The 23,070-nt window shown below is 32.0% G+C and overlaps 1 protein-coding gene across 1 annotated transcript; it reads right to left on the bottom strand.

Moving 5' to 3' along the window:
• Positions 1–2,164: 2,164 nt before the first annotated feature.
• On the bottom strand, positions 2,165–18,929 carry LOC106640469 (organic solute transporter subunit alpha). Its single transcript, XM_023389236.2, has 6 exons — positions 18,815–18,929; positions 15,577–15,772; positions 12,234–12,465; positions 5,449–5,605; positions 3,149–3,289; positions 2,165–2,400 (listed from the first exon to the last, which is right to left on the bottom strand). The coding sequence occupies exons 1-6, from the start codon at positions 18,927–18,929 to the stop codon at positions 2,165–2,167; spliced, it is 1,077 nt and encodes a 358-aa protein (XP_023245004.2).
• Between the last annotated feature and the right edge of the window lie 4,141 nt (positions 18,930–23,070).

Here is a 23,070-nt window from a genome sequence, read left to right as displayed (position 1 = left end):
AAAAGGAAATTGATCATTTTTACGCTCTGTAGGGTCTTTTTTTTCATTTTTTTCTTCAGTGGGAAATTTTATGCCTCGATCGATGCAATGTACCATTTTTTACCATAGATGTTCGTTCCACGGATGTGTTGAAAATTAAATTAGGAGTGAAAGGACGGTATTTGTTGCTTTTGTTCGGTTCAGTTTGTAAAATGAAAAGGAGCAAAAATTCGATTGTTGTCTCCGGCTTTTATAGTTATGGAAATTTATAACGGGGCCGGCAACAAGCGTTGATGGTTTTAATGGACCCCGTTCAGAATCGAGCCACTTAGAAACTTAAACTCTCTCATCTGAGATCATCGAAAACTGATTGGATGATTACTGTGATCACGCGAGGCTCTTTAAAACAATTTTTTTTTTTTTTTTTTTTTTTCGTGATAAAATCGGCATGATGTACCATAAAAAACGAAATACCGTAAGATGATTCAATCAAAACGGAGTACCGAGTGTCAAAAATACATTACTCAAAGTGAGATCAAACTCCTATAACGGATAAAAGCTTACGCGTCAAAATATCACACTCGACATTATCGTCCTTCGAAGACACTTCCTCTCTTTCCTCGTGATTCCGTTAAAGCAGTGCATGATGTCCTATGCACACTCCCAAGTGACGATTTTTCTTTGAACCATTTCCAAAAAAAGTGTCAAGCCATTAGGCAACTCTCGAGGGACGAGACCAGAGAGCACGTATATTTTATGGAGCGACCGCGTATAGACTGTAGGCGCTCGCCTAATTGCCACCCCGGGAACGGAAGAGAAAAAGGAAGCGAGCCGAGCGTTTTTCCCCGGAAAACCTTTGCTCGCGCGTGCTCTCCATTGCCGAAACCCATGATAGATGCGCGCACGGCCATTGTATACGTTTCTCTCTTGACGTTAAAAACAGTTATACGATTTCAAAGCCCCCGCTGCCGGTGTTGGGATGCGTCGAGTCATCTGGGCCCTGTCGGAGAGCACCTCCTCAAGGATGATAATGCGATACGTGTCTCGAGGGGAGTCGGAGCTTAAGGGGGGTGCTTTTGGTGCTTGCCTCTTGTCTTTTGAACTTGGTGGCACTGGTGCGCCGATGAATAAACAAATAACATACGCACGTGTGGGTTTTCATCTCGTCATTCCGGCTGATGGCCACTTTGCGTTTTCGGCTCGCTGTTTGCTTAGTCTCCTTCTTTTATTTTTCTTATCTTCTTTGTTTTTTGGAATTCGTGGGTGGGAATTTGGTGGTATCTTGGAGTCAAATGTGTGTTTAACTAAATTCGGGTGAAAAAATAGGTTTGATTTATTACATACTTGAGGAAAAATATTTTAATATTTTTATTGAAAATTCAAAGATTTGTTTGAAAGTCTTTGGATGATTTGATAAGATCTAGTACGTAGCTGTTACGAACGATTTTTCAGTGAATTATTCGTACTATTACAAGAATTTTTAAGTGTTTGCAATAATGATGATTTTTTAATTTATATTCCACCATTTGTATCTTTAATTGTGTTTTAACATTCATGTTGTGTCTACCATTATAATAAGAGGTTGGTACGTTTAATCATGGTTTTATAAAACAATAATAACAATACGAATAATAATTTAATTTGGATGGTTAAATTACAACGAATTTCTAATGTTTTAGGTATCAAAAATAAGGTTTCACGTATAAAATAATAACAGAGCCGAGAGTCTTCACTATTTTTCTTATAATTTATTTAATTATATACATATAAAAATACTTATTTCAGCAATAGCCACAATTAAAAAAAAAAAAAAAAAAAAAAAAAAAAAAAAAAAAAAAAACGTAACGTACAAAAATAAACCACAAGTGGAATTGCTTCCATCGTTTTTGGTCTTCTAACATTTTCATTATGTTAAATGCTCATACAAACATGAATTCTAATTGCTAAACATCTTTTTATTATGCTAAGTACTTTTACCATCAGTTAAAACCATTTTACTCGATTATATCGTACTTGCCACATTCTCTAGACTTTACATATTTCTCACGTTAAAATCCAAGCACTCACGATCTAAAACAACTGATAAACAAATGGATCACACACGTAAAAGCTATGTCTTTCTGTAAACAATCGATTTATCTCTAAGAGGCTCCAAAAAAAAAAAAAAAAAAAAAAAAAAACAGCATCAAGCGGCCACGCTCCTAGCTTGCTGCTGAGGTGCATTATTTGGAGCTCGATTTTGTCCATCACTCGCCATCATCTCAACGCCCGTGGTCCAGGCAGTCGTTCCCCCGTTGATAGCGTCAGCTCGGCGATCCGGCGAAGCAGAATTTTCGGGCTCGATTTTGTCGGCAGCGTAAATTAAACGTGCCGCGTAGCAGAGCAGAAGCATCTCAATTACCATCAGGGCGTCGTAGGTCACTAGAACACAGAAGACACAATACATAATTTTATGCAAGTGTCAAAGTATGACGATGTGATGGACAGTAAGAAATCGTGTGGGTTTATACTTTTTAGGGCAAGGTTATTGTACGTGCCAAAAAAAAAAATAGAGAACAACTTTTATTGTAGTGTTATTGGATTATTACTAGATAAATTAGTGACGATATTTTAAATTGTACAATTTTTTTAAGGAAAATAGTAAAAAAGTGGTGCCATGTGTTCAATATAATGTCTTATGCTGCCTAGTGCAGGATCTATTGCCTTATATAAAATTAATGCGTTATTAAACTGCTATATTTGGGCTTGAAAATAAATGCTTGGTAGAGTAAACTTATTTTTTCCATTTTACTGCAATATCGTGGGTGCTGAATTTTTTGTATTTTTACAGAAATCAACTACATCATTGGCAGTAAAAATTATTGCAAAATTCTCTGAACCAATCGTTAAATTTATAGGGCACACATTTTTGTTTTTTTGTACTGCAATGTAAGAATAAAAAAAAACAAATATTCAACAACCAATCATTCAAACGCTACTTCGTCCCAACAAATGCGAAAGTTGTCATTACCTACTCCGAGTAAATATCTTTTTCAATCAAAAATAAAAAAAAATAAAAAAAAAAAATAAAAAAAATCAGAGATTGAAAACCACGACGGATACAACCACTAATAACATACTCAAGAACAAAAAAAAAGCCGGCACTTTTTCGTGACGTAACAACACTTACCGTTTGCGTAAACGTGGGGCGTGAGGGGCGGGTCGCAAGGAAAGAGGCCGGTGCCGACTAGACTCTTGATAATGAAGCCCTGCAGCTTCGAGAACAGCAATACCAGCTGCACCACCAGCGTTTTCGACGGCAAAGCCGCTTCTGCGAGGAAGGAAAAGAAAAAAAAAAAAGAAAAAATTGAAGACGATACCATCTGAGGTCAGAGTACACACGCTGCATGACTTCCTGCTACACGTCGTATCCTCTTTTTTTTATTCTTGTTTCACAAACGTACTCGTACGTATACGAGCAAGTACAGCTTGAGGGTAGAAGAAAAAAGGGGGGGAGAGAAGATGAGCTGCGTGTGGTCCGCTCACGCGATCGTGTCGCGATCGAACGCGCGTATCGTGTACATCGCGAGTTTCGATGATTCCGTGCGCGAGGAAAACCCGTTGGCTCTCTTTTACTTTAACGCGTGTGGGCTCGGGGTAATTTTGGCAAAATGGGGAGAACCGACTCGAATTTTCATGTTACTTTTGACGCAAAACATTCGGCCGATCGGTGGATGGGCAATCATGAAATTATCAGTGCAATTTTTTGGCCGCTGCCGCGTGGATGAACACGTCGAGGCAGAGTAGATCGAGGGGTGGGGCTCCGGTCGATTTTCGTGCCCCGAGATGTTGTGAATGCACTTGCAAGTGAGTCGTCCGGAATATCGACGTGTGCGTTGTGTCTTTTGAAGCGTGCGTTTTTTTTTTTTTTTTTTTTTTGGCTACTTTTTTTTGCTCGAGTCGACATTATCATTTGCACTTGGATGCGTTTTCGGGCATATACATGTAAGTGCAGCATTATTTTGATGAAAAGGTAAGGGGCCGAAATTATGCTTTTCGGTAGGAAAAAGTTATTACGATTGAATATTACGTTGTTAAAATGCCATGATTGGTTTGAATTACCTTGAAAATTATTTGGTAGGAAAAAAAAACGAACGAAAATTTCGATACTCAGCAGAGTGAGACACGTTTTTATGTCGGGCAAATTGAATGTCAATTACACAGTCCCACCAAAAAAATTTCTCGGTGAACTAGACTAGGCATTCTCTTTGCGTTTAAGGTCAAAATTGATATTTTCACGCAATCACTTTACTTATAACGTTGTTAACAATCAATCATCAACGTGTGGTGTTGTTCAAGTTAAATTTTTTAGATCAATGCCTGATAAAGCTACTTTAACGTGTTTTGGTTAAAAAAGTAATTTAATTGAAAATTTTTGTAAAATAATGGCTCTTTGTAATTTTGGTTAAAGAAGCAGTCAATTTTTTTTATTTATTAACTCCATAACGGTAGGTAACGTCTTCTTTTTCTTAGAATTACATTATGTTGCATCCACGTTATTAGAGAAAAAATTCTTGTAACTAGCTGCTTCCTTAACCAATTCCTGATATAGCTGTTTCTATTATCTATTTGTCGATATTACAAGAACACAGATGCTGATATTAGACAATTGTTAAGGTAACAAGATCAAAATAATGTTTAACCATGTTTGAACTACATCATGTGCTCTTGACTTGTTGTGTATAGCCCAGTTTTTCTTCGATATGATTCATATTAGCTCTACTTATTTGAGATCTAAGAGCTCTCTTATTGTTTTGGTTTCTGTAGTAATCTGTCAACACGAGGTCATTATCGGTCACAACGTATGCTGAGCTATAAGTAATTTAATGTCAGGGACGTTTATTGAGAAACCGAATGGACGTATTAGGATTGCACACCGACTGTTCGAACATCATATCAGAATTTTGTTAAAAGTTCATCAGTGAGATGAGTGTTCTAAAAGTTGATATTTAATTATTTGTGGTAGTACAAAAATAATTTGTCTCTTTGATATATTTTATTGATGCTTATTTTTCAAGTGCCAAGCGATACTTATTTATAAATTTTTTGTACTTATCTTTTAAGGCGATACTTGGCTATACCATCTGGCTTACTAAATGCTGCTTTTATTTATATTTCTACGTACATTTTTTTCTGATTAAAAATTTAAAATATTTTATTGATGGTAGTGGCCTCCATTTCATGATGTTAATACAATATTGACGTTATCGAGCAATGACATTGTTAACTGCATGATTTTCTCTGACGAATGATTACATAATATTTTACATCAATATCACTAACTTCCTACTCAAAGAAAAGTAAGAAGAAAACATTTTTAAGTAAAACAAAAATCATTTAATAGTAATGATAAACAAACAAAAAAAAAATTAAAAAAAATCACGTCCGCATCTTCCTCTTAGTTATCTTTGAGCGTACACAAAAACATACCTGGAGCGATAGCATGAAGACTCTTGGTAACGACAGTAAGACCATAGATTGCAAGAAGTATGCTAATTAAGACAAACGGCTGTAAAAAGACTCCGTAACTATTGGCAAAAACAGGCGCCTCCGCAGACATGATCAGCAGAACGCAGCAGACAATTCCCTGTACAGAAGAGATAAAATAAAAAATAAAAATAATCTGTTGCTAGCACTTACTTAGGGCATGTACATAATCTTTGTTAGTAGCTTATTTTTACTAACATTTTTTTATTCAGCAACGTAGAACTTTATCGCAACGTGTTAGGGAATTCTTATACCAATAAAATACTGAAAAGGTTACAACTAAACGTCCATTATCCCATTTTTTTTCTCTTATTTTCGTTCAGAAAAAACTTTAAATTTTTAAGAAAAATTATTCAAAAGTCATTGCATTCATTGCTTTTAATACATTTTATCAAAATCAGAAAATGTTGTCATTTTTTTAATTAATAATATCGTATGATTCTTTGTAACAGTTACTAAAAAAACCAATAAAGTAAAAGTTTACTGCACGATAAACTATTCCATATTCATAAATATGTGTGAGTATGTCAAGTATATCAGAATCATAAAATACCGCTTTTTAATTTGTTAGAAAAACAGACAGTGCAATGACCTCAATATCTCCTAATGAATGTGCAAAAAAATAACGTAAAATGAAGATGGACTATACATACATCTTGCACATACATGTGTATACTGTTCACAGGCTAACTTTTTTATCTTGAGGTAAAGAAATATTCTGAATGATTTTTTAATAATTCGAAAAAACTTTTTTATATAATTTGTGTGGTAAGTAAATAATTTTTAACAATAAAATATGCTCTATATAATTATTGATTGTGTTATTCTGAACACATTCCCAAATTTTTCTGAGTCCCAAGGTGTAATAACTTGGTGACCTTGAACTTTTGGCTAATTAAATTCATCATTAATTATTCATTAATAACCTTTTTTCACAAGCACCTAATCGGTGTAATTATTTTACATAGTAAGTAGGCAGATATTAATTTACTGTTGACTACAGGTTTGACCAAATCTGACTGTTCGTTGTACTAAGGTTTTTGATTATAAGAGTCGTTTTTGACGATCTCCCATAAAAACGAATGTAAAATACATAAAATTTATTTCATGACTTTCTCATTTCATAAGCACCCAGAGTTATTGAAATTTTGCATGAATTTTTTTTATACACTTTTGAAGTTCTGCACAAATTTTAGTTAAAAACTGACTGTCAATTGCTTAAGGTAGTCAACCTCCGTAATAACGAGTATATTTATTAGAATTACTGCTTAAAATTTAGAAGTTGTAGGCGATGAGCATTTTATTTGCCAACTACAGTTATTTTATTTTTTAAACATGTGCCAGCTTTTTTGACTTAAGATGGTTCATACAAAAAGCGATTTATTGACATAAACGTCGAATCTTGGAATATAAGTTCTTAATGTCAACATACAGAAGTGGTTAAAGTTATATAAGGGTTTGTTCCAACGTATCTAAGTTTAACATGTATAAAAGTCTTTTTTTTCATAGATATAACTTTGTGTTTCATTCAATATTAATAGCATGTCTGTATGTTTCTCATAAATATCCAGTAAACGTTAGGCGTCACTTCTATAAGGCGCATATTCATTATGATTCGTTATCATAACAATAAAAAAAGAGTGAATACAAGTGTTTAAGTATCGAATCACTAATTATTTTGATAATCATGAATATTTATAAATCTAGACACGAAGCTAATTTTAAGTCAGTTGAAAGTGATCGCTTAGTTATGAATTCCACAATAGTAGTCTCCATTTTTTGCTTGTTCGTGACTTTTACGGTATGAAAATCCTATTGAATTAATTTATGAATTTGAAATGAAATTTTGGTTGTCTATTCTATTTTAATAATGTAAGAAATTTTAATAAAAAAGATTTAACCATAAATAACTCACTAATAGATGTTACAAGAAATGATATCACCTACTATTAATATCATTTGAATAATGTATTAACCAGTTGTCACTGTTATAATATTTTGTTAAATATATTTAAATACATCATTAATTTCATTTTAAAGTTAATATGCCAAAAATTTTACACTCACCTACAAAAAATTCATCATTTAGAAGTAGAAATAAATAAGTGGGTAATGAATTTTAATAGTAATTCTAGTATATTCGCTAAATAAAGCCTTCAGCTGAGGTAGAAGGCAGTTATCTTTAGAAGACATGAACTTAGTCAACACAATTACAATACGATAAATTTTATTTTCACCTAATTTTCAAAATTTATACGTTACATTGAACCTACGGATAAGTCATTACGTCTGTCCTCAAATAAGTAATTATTCGACTTCGTATTTCAATCTCAATATTACATATCACCCTACGAGAATTACCGATGTGAATTCAGTTTCAACAGTCAATAAATACTATTTATTTAACGTAACTTTTGTTTAAATTATAACCATGTTGTTCTTTTATGGATTTTTATCAAACAAATATTTTATTCCAAGAATCCAAGGATCAACAAAAGCCAGTGATTTCATCATTTTTACTTCATTTTTATGTTATAACATCTTTTTTTACAACTTTTTTGAAAACTATCTAATAAAAATTAGGCTGAAAAATCAAACTGATAAAACTGTAATTTTTAAAACAGTTTTTTTGCTCTAGCACATGTTATACATACTAATCTGCATTATTTCCAAAATATGTGTTCCACTTTGGTAAGAACTATTTTCCTTTAATTATCTACAGTTTCAAATTAAATAAAAGTTGTTTGCGCGTTGCTTTAAAAATACGACAGTGTTTCCTAATTTTATCCCTCGTGAGTGTCATTCAAATTAATATAAAGTAATGTATAAGTCAACTCAAACAAATTAATTCACTTTATTCAAAATTATTTTTTTTTAATTGAAAAAGTATATTTAATGATCTTTATGGATCATTCAACATAAAAACATTTATAATTAAAAACTTTTTATACTTAGTTTATGAATACTTAAATTATTTTTGAAACGTAACCATAAGCTTTTTATATACTTTCTGAAAAAATATTTTCAATGATAAGTTTTTTTACAGATGTGTTTTTGCTTTTGATTGTACAATTTTTTTTTTTTACATTTATGAATCCATAAAAATAAAAAAAAATAAAAAAAATTAACAATAATACTAATAAGTGTGACTCATCTTTATTGAAAATAGTTTATTAGTTAAATATTTATTAGTTCTATGGCAAATTTTTCGTGGTTCAAAATAAAACTTTTTAATTTTTTTCCATAAAATCTAGAAGTCATTTATGTTAGCATTCATTTATGCAATTGAATTTAATGGGTACTACAATACTTTGAACTCTATAGTACTCTGAGCGTTTTTTTTTGTATTTATACTATATACTATACTTTATATTAATAACTATGTGGTTCCAGCAGGATTCTAGAAATTAAAACTTGTTCTGGTCACTGACGTTCCCAAAAAAATTTTTTTAATAAGAAACCCTATGTTGATCTTAGTGCATAATGCCGGTTTTTGTAAAATCATCCATATGTATGGAATTAACTTCATTAATGGTTAAAAAAAAAAAAAAAAAAAAATTCATCTAAGAAACAGTTTAACCTACTTCGTTGCATACAAATTATTAATTACTTTTTATTGTAAAGGACTCAGCACATACGAAGATATTATTGCATCCAAAGTTAAAGATCTGCCTTGCTGAATTTGGAGTGAATTCAGGTACATAATTTTACCTTTATGAAAATGGATTAAACTTATATTTTACTCTACTGCTTATAGATGTCTATAATCAACAAGATGTTGCGCTTAACAGTAATCAACTTTACTGTCCCATTGCGTGTCTGTACAAAAAACTAGGATTTGTAAGTTCAACAAGTTTCTTATTTTTTCTATTCTTATTTAATATGTTTAGTTTTGTGATAGTTCACTTCATTGTACAACTTAAAATGCAACGTTTCCCTTCCTTGGTCATTCTTTAATCCAGTTTTCGAAAAAATGCATAGTCTTCTGTTACTTAATATAAACATGTTTGTAAAAAATGTTACAAAAATTATAAATTGTATGATTATATGAAGTTAATGTGATGTATGCTTGATAAATTTGTTTGAAATAAGGAATGTATATATATATATATAACATATTTCAGTAAACAAAGTTATTTTTTGGTAAATAACAACGAAACAACTTTTTTGTCGATTTAATATTAAAATTGTAGACTTTTCCTTCTACGTTCGTACAACAGTAGGCTATTTAATATAAATTAAAATAAGTACATTTCGGAAGCACTTACTATTTGTTTTCTACTCATCAGTACACTTTCAAAAACAATGTAGTATAGTAGAAAAGTTACTTACGGCAAAATATTTTTTCAAAATTGTAACGCGTATTACCAACTTCATTATTAGCATAAAAAAGAAAATAAATTTAATGCTCCAAATACGTGCAACACAAATGATATATTTGGTTCAAAGAAAAACTAACGCGTAGAAAAATTTTGCAATTAAATACTGCAAAATATCGTATTATAACATGAGATAACAAAATGTGTCTGAACATTTTATTGATGAAAATATTTGCTCTTATCATGTTGATTACAAAAATATGAAACTGATTTTTGTAGATGTATCCAGATGGCTCATTTAATGAAGCTGAAATGGTGAATCGGATACAGGATCATAATAGTAAAGACACAATTTCTCAAAGAGCTCAAATCTGCCAAGGTAAGTAATTTTAACTCGCTACAAACTAATCCTTAAAAATTTGCTATGCTGTAAGTAGCATTTAAGGTCTTTTTATATACTTAAAAATCTCAGTCAGTATCACTGCAATTCAAGTAGTCAAGATTTTATCAATATTGTTTGTTGAAAAAGTTGAAGCCAAATATATTTCAAACACAAATTTTTTTCTTAGTTTAAAAGCAAGAAGTAGAAATGACGTAAAATTTGTTTAAGACGAAAAAAAGTTATGAAGCTCCAAGTGTTAATATATTTTAACAAATTTTTAGGAGAAGTTGATTGCCGTTTGACTCAATGTTTGTCACAACATAAGCATGAAGATGATGAATCGAGATGGTATACTTACTTTGAATTTATAAACTTTATTTTTAACGACCTCATGTTTACGAAGTAAATACATGTAATTAATAATCTTACAAGGGCATACTTTAAGGAATTTCTTTCTAAAAATAATATTTAAAGTGATTGTTCTTGTTGCAAGGAAATAAAACAAACCGTTTCACCATTTGAATACGTAAACATTACTGGTTGCATCAAACATACATTAAAGTAAGCTGACAAAACGAGAATTTTAACGAAATGAAAGTTCTACCCCCTATAAATGTACAACTTTATTTGAAACTACATCTTCGTCGTAATGGTAGCATAATTATGAAATAACTCCATAAACTTAAGTTGGCTCAACAAGCATCAAAGTGCTTCAACGTTATTTAATAAATATCCATCCAGAATCTGTGTATTATAGGCATTCCAGACTAATTTCAAAATGCAGCAATTGATGAACGTTTAAGAAACTTTTTGAAATCATAAACTAATTAAACTTACACGAATGTATCTAATAAAAAAAATTTTAAGGTCAATTAAAAATGTATGTGTTTGTTGTGATAAATAAAAAAGCCGATAATCCGATGTCAAACACTTCCCCTCGACCAAAGATTGATTTAAAATTTTTTTCATCACTGATTAATTTACTTTAATTTTTTTTCGTATAAGATTAAAAAAAGCTACACTGATTAATGCACTCTTGGATTTCGACACTCTAGACACGCTTTTCAACGACACAAGCTATTCATCACAACGGCAAGCTTATCGGATTATAATATTAAAAACTGGTGACAACATTGCTGGCTATAATTTACCATCGTTAAGTCCTTCCCTGTACTCCTCGAAAAAAAGAAAAAAGAGGAATAAAGGAGAAAAAAGTGTTGTCAAAAATACAGATGCATTTCTGGGACAGAATCAACAGAGAATCGAGAGGAAGGATTGGAGGAATAAAAAAATTACGGTGTGACTCTTCCCTTTTCTCTTTAAGCTTTCCCGAAAGGGAGGTATTGGATTTTGCTGAGTCTTTCTTTTCTCGGGCACCGGCCCCTCTAGCTAGCTGTGATTATTCTTAAAGGAAAAAAAAAAATTCCTTGAAAAAAAATCCCAAGAGTAGTCTCTAGTGATGCGCCCCTTTCTTGAACGAATCTTGTCTAATTTTGTCAATTAATCATTTGTGTTTTTTGCAAATGTATATATCTGTGTGTATAAAACATTTTTAAAACGAAAGAAAAATATGGAATGTGTAATAGGCGATCTCAAGTTTGACTGCTGATTTCAATTGTTGCTTCAGTTAGTGAGAAGAAACCTAAAGTTTCATAATATGATTTACAACTTGTAGCACCACCTTTTTGTATGTTTATACACAAAAATAATTAAGTGGCACTATTCGTGATTTAATAATTTTTAAAAATATTTCGCAAATTATATTAATTCTGTTCAATTAACTTACATATTTTCATCATATTAGCAACTATCAAAAATTTTTTGTGGGTCTACAATTAGGTATCTCGTTAAAAAGACATTAAAAAATAATATCATGTAATTATTAAGATTAGAAGCAATTACTCTTTGGACAAAAAAAAAGTGATTGAAAATTCCATTACCACAAAATTGGTAAAAAGGAGGCAAAACCTTTGCTGTTCTTTGAGAACAAATACCCTTTCCCATGTGTAATATACTGTTCACTATACCTGAACGATAGGAAACTGCAGTACAGCTATGCGCAGCCAGAACAAATTGACGTCGTTCATCTCGAGGGTGGGGAACTCGAGGCACGGCCAACAACAGCACGGGCCCACCTTGAGTGCCAACTGAGGCGCCTTCAGGGCTCTTCGTCTCCCGAGTTCTAGGAGCAAGGCATAGAGACGGTACAGGGCGATGGTTAGGGCCATTGATGTCAGTGCCTCGGCTAGCAGCTGTGACCTGGAGGATGATGAGGAAGAAAAAAAGTTTTGTTTTTCGAAAAACTCACATTATAGGGAAAATGGTCGTGGGTTGTTGGTTTTGCGTGTCATTTGCATACAGTAAATCACGAGAAAGAAAGGAATGAGAAATAATAAGTAATATTTATCATTCTGAGTAGGATAGGCTAGTTTAAGTGTTTGTGCGTTTATTTGGAAAATTCATGGGCTGAGCTTGGTTCTTTTACTGAGATGAACAAATGGGAAAAAAGGACCAAAGTAAGTTTTACAGTAAACCTATGTAACGCCAAGTAACATGATTTTTAGCGTTATTTACTATAATTTATCGTAGTGTGGTTTTACTGTGGATAAAAGTTCGTGGATTTCGAATATTTATCAATAAAACCATAGTTTTACAATAAAAATGATTGTTAATCAATAAATCTGAAAGAATGAGTTCTTACTTTTACTAGAATTTACATTTTTTAAACGATTTAAAACAATTTTTATTTTAATACCCATAAAGTTTTATGGCTATCAAATTATGTATTTCAACGATGCAATTTAAAAACCTACAGTAACATCAACCACTTTATACTCCAGACTATAGTGCAGCTGTGGAGAAAATCTTGTAATATTTTAAAGAAAAAAAAAAACAATCAGTATAATCAACTAATACAATTACACCATAAATTGTACATTCAATCTCGTTACGTAAGAGCAAAAAACTCATAACTTCCGATCGAGGTATAAAATTATCCAACAGTACCACTGTACTATACCTTCGCGAAAATGATACAAATTACAGGAATACCCGGAATCGAGCCGAAGGGCGTGTACTCTCGTGCAAAACGTCAGTAGGAAGAGATGAAGGTTGGAAGAAGAGAAAACCAAAGGAACTGAATGAACGAGGTGTACCTCAAAGCTAGTGTATCATTTGCAGACCGTATACAAATTACTATCCCCGAACTCATTAGGACCGGCGAAATTTCGGCGAAGGTTATCCGTATGGCCCACATTTCCAGTGGCGTAAGCGGAAGACAGATCGATAATGAAAAAATAAGCCCAGTGATTGTGTACGTGCATGATTCGGTTGAGAGGAGTCGGCCGCTTTCGACAGGTCAATTTTTTTGAAGAAAAAAAGAAAAAAAAAAAAAAATAAATAATGGATTCGTGTCATTCATTAGCGCGATTCTCCATACACGACTTAGTGCTCGTGACGCTATATTCCGGGATCGGGTAGAGCGTATCTGTGTTGCTACTGGTGATCTTGAAGCGATAATTGTCGATACAATGGGCTGCTGCAGTGTAGGAAGCTGGAGAAGATAGTGTTTGAGGAAGTGGAAAGACTAGACACGATTCTCTCCTTCTCTCTCCTTGTGATTCCAAAGGATGCAAACTGGTAGTATGTGGCGATCTTTTTTTTTTTCTTTTTGTTTCTATATGTTCAGCTCCAAGGAAAGAGGAAAAAACGTCTTAGCTAGGGGCACGAATTTTTTTATTTTCGTACTCCAAAAAAGTAAACGGATAAAACATGTTACGGTTAAAGGAATAAAAAGTTTTCCTAAGCAATCTATTAAAAAATATTCAAATAATCTTATTGTACATTTATGGTGTGACTAGTTGATTAAACAAATTACAAGTGCGAATATAATTAATGTGTTTAATTACATAACAAGTAATATTATTCCAGCAATGAATTGTAAATATTTGCATGAACCGTGTGTGCTTAGCGTATAATGGCATTCATTTTTGGATGAAGATAAAAATGTATTAATTAAGAAACGTTGCGTGCAAATCTTAAACAATTTATTTCTCCTTTATTAATTCCTAAATTAAAAAATATGGTATTTAATTTTAAGCTTCATTGAAATATTATTTCTTAATTAATAATTAAACATTTTTTTCGATAAAATATCTTCCACGTAATCAAATTGTATAACAGTGTTGAATTAACAAACATATAATTGTTAGAATTTTCATTCATGAATATTTACCTAATGTAAGAATTTTTAAAGATAAAACGCATAAAAATTATCTGATTGGGTGATATTTCATACGGATTGGTGTCTTAGTTTGCCCTGTTCATTGTCAGCTCAAAAGCCATTCATTATTTAATTTTATGTCTCCTCCTACTGTCATAGTTCTATGTATTTCTATGTTTCAGAAAACAAAAGTGCCATCCTCTCCCCAGAATGTTCCCTCGCCATATCTATTCGTTCCACGAACAGGATGTTTTTCAACTCGCTCTCTGATATTCTTTCCCATTCTTTTTTCTCCCGTATTTTCTTTCGATCGGGTGGTCGTATGGTAGTCACTGTCTTTGGCTGTCCACTTCACGACGACTTATATCTTTCACCCGAGATTTTTTGTCAGTCGATCGTTCGAGACTTAAGCACCTACATGACTTTTTCTCTGTTTCATTTAACTGGAAATTTTGATTCTTGTGTTTAGATAATTACTTTGGATAACCGCTTGGATCTGATAAATTTTTTTGATTTTTTTGTTCCACCAACAAAACTAAGATATTATTTAAAATCATTTTTTAAATTTCGTTTCGAGTTACTGGAGTATATAAAATCAACCAAGATTTCAGTGTAACTTTAATCAGAGTCACTTCTGTCCTAAACGACAGGGCCTAGATTACTGAAAATACAGCCAAATGAGATTTTCTGCGAAAACTCAGCTATCCAATTTGTAGGGTATAATTTTGTGCGTATACGTGAGACAAATATTGGAATCTCACTACACAACACTAAACAATATAGGCTTGATTTAGTGCAAAAACTGGTATTGTTTTATCCAAATTATTATTCTTTATTAAAATGAACAAACTAGTCTTTTGCTCTACTATCAAAAACACATCGTTTTCCACTTAAAAAATGTTTACCTGCTCTATATTTGCCAATTCACATGCCAAATGTTGTAACAAATTACATGTTCGAGTTAAAACTTTTTTTTTTTGACGATCCCAACCCCAAAGCAATATATGTATATATGAGTTTAAAAATACTGATCGTAAAAAAAGAAATAGCAAAAATAATCCCAGAGTTTCCTTCAAGTGTCGTTACCCTCTCAGAAGTACACACGCTCACCAAGACACGTCACGCAGCACGTCAATTTGCGTAATTACCTCGGTAGCGCGAGTGCGGTGAGGCTACAGAGACTGGCGATCGGATAGACGGATAAAACGGTGCAGGCGTTGATCTTGAAGGAAGTGGTCTCCTGCCGATAGCAGATGTTGCTGCAGGCATCGACGCCGAGGTAAACGGTCGCGGCGCATAGTGCCGAGGCTATCGTTACCAGACCAACTCCAAAATTTCCCAAGCCTGGAATGGTAGATTACGAGTACAGATTAATGGCCACGTCACACTGGATTTTTACGTAACGAAGAATTTTTTTTTATTACATCGTCACATGTATATAAATATTTTTTAAGGAATGGGGTGTATTGATTTTGTGGGACGCTCAAAGGGGATGGGTAAGTTTATTGGATTTTTATTTGAACAATAATGATGTATATTCATAAGACTGTTAAACAAATTTCAGTCTCCAAATAGCTGTGGTTCATATATGTTTCTACGTCTAAGTAATCAAGATTTTAGACTAAGCCTAGTTATTTTCCATTTGATTGAAATTTAATTAGTACATGTTGCAGTGCGGAGTTAGATATGTTTCAAAGATAAAGTAAAAAGCCTTTGTGACAGAGTTAGGAACGAAAAAAAATTCTTACAAAATCTATGTTTTTTATTGCTTATCTTGATTCTAAGTATACTTAAAATTGAAAATGTTAAAAAAACATGATTCTGCGTACCTAAAAATTTGATTTTCCTAATAATTGATGAGTCTATTAAAAAAAATGTATTTCATAGAAACAGTTATGTCACTTTTTACGAGAAAATAAATAACTGCACTTGTTTTCATGATGCCTATCGAGTTGAGAAAGCGTTCATATGTGTTGCAACGTGTATGAATTAAATCTTACTTACTAATTTGATCCTTACAAAATAATGAAAGTATTAGTTCAGAGCACAAATTTTTCGTAAAATTATAAATACAACTTTCATAGTTTTATAGAAAAAAATATGACTGAAAGAACAACAAAATAATTTTTTATGCTGTGATTGTCTATATTAAATTAATAAATTTGTACATTCTATTCAAATCAATTTTTTCATAACTCGCAAACATATCATATTATTTTTGTATTGGTAAGAGTTTTTCCCAAATTTTTTTTGTTTTGACTTTTTTTTGTAATTTCTTGTGCACGATGCATGTAGGAAACGAATAGGATGTTAGAATATTTATCCATTGAAAATTGTGTTGACATCATCTTACGTGGTGTAATTGGTAACTACTTAAATCATTAATTTAAATTTATAATCAAATTAAAAAATAATGAAATTTAATGAATGATAAGTTAATATTGTCATACGTTGAAAACATTTAAAAGGAAAAAAACAATTTAAAAGACTGTATGATTAGAATTTTTAGTGAAACAGACCAATAACGAAGTAAATAATAGTGCTTGGATTTTTTTACAGAAAATTAGAACTTTTATAAGTTACAATAAATTATTGCCAAATCTAAATTTGCCCTTGCATAAAGGTTTAAAGACGTAATTGAATTATAACTATAGAAATATATAACTGCTACTTCAACTGTTGCAGTGAATCTCACTTAAAAGTGAGAGCTGTGTGTTAGCTAAGCGTTGCGCCATTAATTTCCAATTTTAACATCAAATAGACGTTCCGCGTCGTGCATTACTTTCTGTTTTTTTATGGTATGTTGGTAAATAAAGTAATGCCTGAGTAAATATAAACTTATTCGGAATATATTTTTAATAAAAAGAATTTTTTCTGTATTTTTTTTTGTTGTAACCTTTTTTTGTAATTTCTTGCTCACGATACACTAATATTTATTTTTAACTTACTATTACTTTTAAATTTTAATAAACACAAAAAAAATTTTGATGTTTCTTAATGGATTTATGTATAACTACTATTCTAAAAGCTTGTCAATATGTGAAAAAGAAAAATATAATGGTCACATATGCTGTTAGCAAAAATTTGAAAAAAAATTACTTAATGATATCTTTCGTTTCAAAAATAAATGACAAATTTTAATTAAAAGAAAAATCATAGTTTTTAAGTTTGTCACACTACATGCTTGCATATTTTTTGTCAGTCAGACATACAAACACACACCTCACGTAACCTAAAGTACGTTTATGCATTGAGTTCGCGGCCGCAGTTCAACACGAGACTTTCACTGAGTGTCGTTTATATTATCCATGCACTTGTATACACGTGAGCAAGAGAAGTATGACACCAAACGACACTGGGCTTTAAAATGAGGTCAACACGCCAATTTTGAAAATTTTTCACCAAGTCGGCTCCTCCTTTCGATACTTTGATGTTGGTATATGGCTTTTTTTCAATTGAAGACGAAGCTCGAAAATTATTAAAATTTTTATTTTGATGATAAGTGTGTGCAGTATGTTTTTTTTCGTTTCAGATGTTGGGAAACACTCCGAGAAACTTAGAGCATGTTATTTAAATTATATAAATTATACAAGAATTTCTATTCAGAGTAGCTACTTTTTGCACAAGTTTCTAGTAACGTACTCGTATTCATAGAATTAATCTATTTACAGTACTGGCTTGGTCGTTTAGTCTTGTAGAAAATGTAATTTAATAACATATATTTTATCATGGCTCTGCTGCAGTAAATCATATCGTAGATTAAATCAACATAAAGAAAAATTAATGAGAAATCAGGTACTTAGTGTTGCAGTACTAAATATTTGTACCATCCAATATATTTTTGTCACAAAAGAAAAAGATCAATGAAATTTTTTTTTTTATTAGGCTAGAAAATTTTGCGACGATTGAAACGTCTTTTTCATTCCAATTTAGAAAGTAAAGTGAAATAATCATTTGATGAAAAAAATACTCATTTCAGATTCATAAAAAAGGTAGAAGTGACAGTAGTAGGAATCCTTGTGCGTTTTTCTTCTTCTTTATTATCTGCGATTAAATGTAAGACTAAAACCATTAAAACTAAAATGTGTACTTGAGAAACTCCAACACTTTCGTACCTCCAGTATATGCTAGTAAATCTGATGATGCCCGACAAATAAGAGGATATCTTCATAACTATGAATTAATCAAAAACAGGTTCTAGAGACAGTTATTCTAATGTTCAACTTGTTTTTCTCCCAGCAAAGGTAGAGCAAAAGTCACTGGGTAAAAATTTCTTACAGACACGTTATATAAATATTTCATACCCATGCCCCAAAGATATACGTCAAAGATGTACTCTTCAATTCCTAAAATACTCGTTTTCCCTGACAAGCAATAAGTACTTACTCTCAAAAAGCTGGATTGAAGTCGGCAAGTAAAAAGTCTCACAGCTGAAGTTACCGACGAAGTAGAATTCCTCGTTCCCGAACTGTCCGATCGAGTTAACCACGTCTATTGCCATTTTTCGCAATCAATCGAATCCCAAAACTATAAGTTGACACTATCCTCTCGTTACCATTCTTAGCACTGAATTATCATCTTCTTTAGGATAAAAAAAAAACCCACTGTACTAAACTGCACACTGAAAGTGCCGAGGCTCAGCGGACGTTTGAAAGCGCGATCTCCCAAAGAGCAGTTCACGTACAAGTGGGTGTATTTTCCCCACCTGGGAGACAGTGGCAGCCACCGCGTGCTGGTCCCTGATACAGAGGCCGCAAAGTGAGAGTCCCGGTCTTGGCTACTTTTACTTTCTGCGCTCACGTATAAATTTATATGTGCGAAGGAATGGATGGATGGAAGAAATTCTTACGGAAACTTGCTATTACAATCGTGCATTTTAAGAGGCATCGGAGTAACTTGAGTTCGTGCTTACCTGGTGCTTCCGACGTAACTTTGATCACAAAATTTTATGTTTGACTCATGCCATTGTACACTGTATCTTGAACTAAAGACTTTTATTTTATTCTCTGTGTGGAAAACCATGACGAACTGTGCTATAGAGATCAGATCAATATGTCGGAACAATAGATCATCAGAAATTTTCATACAGGGTATCATATAATAACGAAAGGTTCTATAAACTTCCACTGAACCGATGTTATGTCAGTAAAATCATTTTGAGATTTTTTATCAGTAAAGAATTTTAAAAATTGACTAAATAATAATTCATAAGCACTTAATTACCTAAAAAATAAAAATGCCTTTTCTTCATTATTGTTGCTATCATTCATGAGCATGAAAAAATGTCCAATTGATTTTTGGATTATACCCCGAAGAGAATAAAAATTAAACATATCGATTGTTTTCCACAAGTTTTGACCATACTCACGATGTTGGCAACATCCAATTATTTTGTAATTTGTGGATTTATTTTAAAACTCTGAGGCAACGTACCATCAGCTAATACTGTATGGCCTCACTTAAGCCGCAGTTGGTAAGCTCATGGACATTACCTACAGCAGAAATCAAATGGGTTCTCCTTCGATACGTGTGTGTAAACGTAAATTATTTTTATTCAGGCACTTTCCATAAATAAATGTGAAATTTTACGCTCGAAATATTTGGACGCTTTTTACTTCATATTCAAGTTATAGAGCTACACAAAGAGCTCTTAGCACTGCATGGATATAAATTCTTTGACATTGAGGATTGCCCCCTTGTTGCATATACCACCCTACGGTTTCAAGTTAAAAGCAGCTTACCATCAGAATACGCGTGTTACCTACCCAGCAGACACAGAGCCTACAAACCCCATCAAAAGTCTACAAAATTTATTTAGGAGTATTTAAGTCTGTGTTTGCTGGGAAAATATGAAAAGAAGTTGTTATGGTGAGTTGGTGAGTGTCTCTGGTACACACAATTTAACGCGTGATTGGGGTTAATTAAAGATTAGATATTAGTTATCACAAGAAAGCCAGAGTATTTCCTAACACGGAAAAAGTAATTATAAGGGGCCGCATTAAAAAAGTATGAGTAATATTATCATCTTACTGATTGTTTTTTTATATGAAATTATAATCATTTTAAGAAGATTAAAAAGAAAATGAAAAAAAAAAAAAAAAAAAAAAACTGATTAAAAATTGAATTTTTTTAAGACTAAAGCTTTGGATACGGTAAAAGCTTACGTATAAATCACTTTTTGTTATCAGTTTCTACAATTTCGATTTCTGTCTGTCTACGTGTGCAAAAAAAATATGTCAATCGATTTTTGGACTACTTCTCGACATCTACGAGTGCTGGAGTTTTGCATATAACATACTTTAGGCATTAAAGACCGTGTACTATGGCCCATTTAATTATACAGATTATTTTTTACAATCCTCTTGTTATGGGTATTAAATTAAAATGTACTGCAAGTAGAATACAGGAAGTTGCATGACGTCATTCCTAATTTAAAATAGTACAGTTTACCAAACGTCATATAACAAGATAAACTAAGTACATCAGCCTACATCTAGTTAGGTGGCTACCACAAAATGCCGAACTATATATTCCTCCAAAATTTCTTGATATTAATGTTAAATCGACAGGTTCTAATGAGATATTCATGTAAGTGACATTAAATTAATACATTACCCTGGTAGAAAATTACAACATAAACTGGCTAGAAACGTTTCTATCAGGGTATTGTTCCGACAATATTAGTAAATTTGCAAAAAAAGAGCTAAAGGAAAGCATATTATAAACTTAAAAAGAGGTAGAAAATGAAAGACAAATTCTTGGAGAGGCTTAAATTTTGTATATAAATATTTGTAAAAGATGAATACACGTTTTTTGAGACATTGCATTAGCTTATATTATTTTAACGGATTCTAAAAAGGATAAATTTATTAGGGATGGAACAGGAAATCTAAATAATGCATTAAGATTATACAACATTTATTGTTCACTATATTTAATGAATCAATATAGATTTTATAACTTTGAAGCATATTGCGAATTTGTGTTCCCTGAAATTTTTTTTTGAAAGGTCGTAAGTTATTAAAAACAAAAAACTTAGATTATAGTTGAAACTCTTTATTGAGACTCCTTTTTTGATAACTACCTTTTTTTCAATACAATGTTAAATTCTATATCGATTTTAGGATTACAAGCAAAATATTGTGAACTTGGACTATACATGTCCACGTACTCCAGTTGTAGTTATTAATTAACTTGCGCAGAATGGGTTATTTTTTACAATTACCAAAAAGTGAGCTCATCCCTGGGAAACAATTGCTACAGCATGATGCCTGAGTTTTAGAGAAGCTGGAAGAGCGTTCGTTTAGGACTACAGTTGTTGAATTGTAGATGGCATCGTGTGTCGAAAGTTTTGAATATTGGATTTTGCTGGTACTCGGTGCTACATCGATTAATTTACTCTTCTTTTCAGAAATGAGAATTTTTTGGTCTGCCATCGTCAATGTGGTACACGTGTCAGACGTACAAAAATATATCAAAGTGTAAATTTTTAGCGTGAATAGCAGTTTTTTGTTACTAGATTATCAAACCAAATATTTGGTTTACCGTTCAAGGTGCCAAGCCCAACTAGTTGCTATTTCGTACGTATAAAAGTCAGAAGCTACGATGCGTGGGCCTACAGTAGAGGGGTTTTTATCAACTACTTTTGTCATCAGTCGGGTATCTACATTGCTGGAGTTGGTAAATACTGCTTTAATCAGTATGAGAAAAGAGTACAAAAAAGTTACTTATTGCTGTCCACGCGCAATTAAACTTTGTACAATATTACTGTGAATATTATTTGATTGGCCCACGTTACTAAACCACCATCAATAATATTAGCTTTGTGATCAATAAATTTTTTCTATAACAATACGAAGTAGTAGTCGCGTAACTTGCCCCAGTCATAGTATTTTAAATGAAAATTAAATGAAAAAAACTTTATTGTATTCACACGAAGTTATACCAAGTGAATCATTTTATTGTTCTCTAGATGCATTTTAGTTTTTTTATTACCTTTATCGATATCTTATGATGTTTAAGTAGAGGCTGGTCAATATTCGTTACGGCGCTAGTTGTACATAATCTTTGGGCTCGGATAAAAATTTTGTCCTTTTTTTTCTTGTACTAGAACAAGGTGAGCGTTTTATATATTCATAACAAATTAGGCCAATTAGCATTTTGAGATTCTAGCTATAGTATAACTTTCAAGGATTTCGTTGTTTTGGCTTCGCTCTAAAATAAACTTTGAATACTTGCATGAAGCGATGAGAGCATAAGGATCCTTTAATCGGATATAAAACGTATTTCATTTATCGTGACCAAGAAATAGAGACATCAGCTTTAGTTGCCAGAGATTAGATTAGTTAATAGAATTTGGATAGTGCTTAACTTTCATATGATTTGAATAAAAATCTTGATTTTATACTTTCACTTTCATGAATATTATGAGCACCATGTGTCACAAGTAACTTAAATGCAATAAAACTGTGTGAAATTTTAAGAAAAAAATTTTTCATATAATTTTCTTCATTGTGGGTTTGTCTTGTGATCATCAAAACTTAAGTTTTTTAAATTAGTATTTAGTAAATGGTTTTTTGGAGACGTTGTTTTAAAGTTAATCTAGTTTTGATATTAACTAATTGTTTGTAGTTAAAATTCGG

This window comes from Copidosoma floridanum, unplaced genomic scaffold, assembly GCF_036245765.1.
Source record: "Copidosoma floridanum isolate Cflo_tuat_1 unplaced genomic scaffold, Cflo_Japanese_pri ptg000006l, whole genome shotgun sequence".
NCBI lineage: Eukaryota > Metazoa > Arthropoda > Insecta > Hymenoptera > Encyrtidae > Copidosoma > Copidosoma floridanum.
This window is presented reverse-complemented; position numbering and strand designations above follow the sequence as displayed.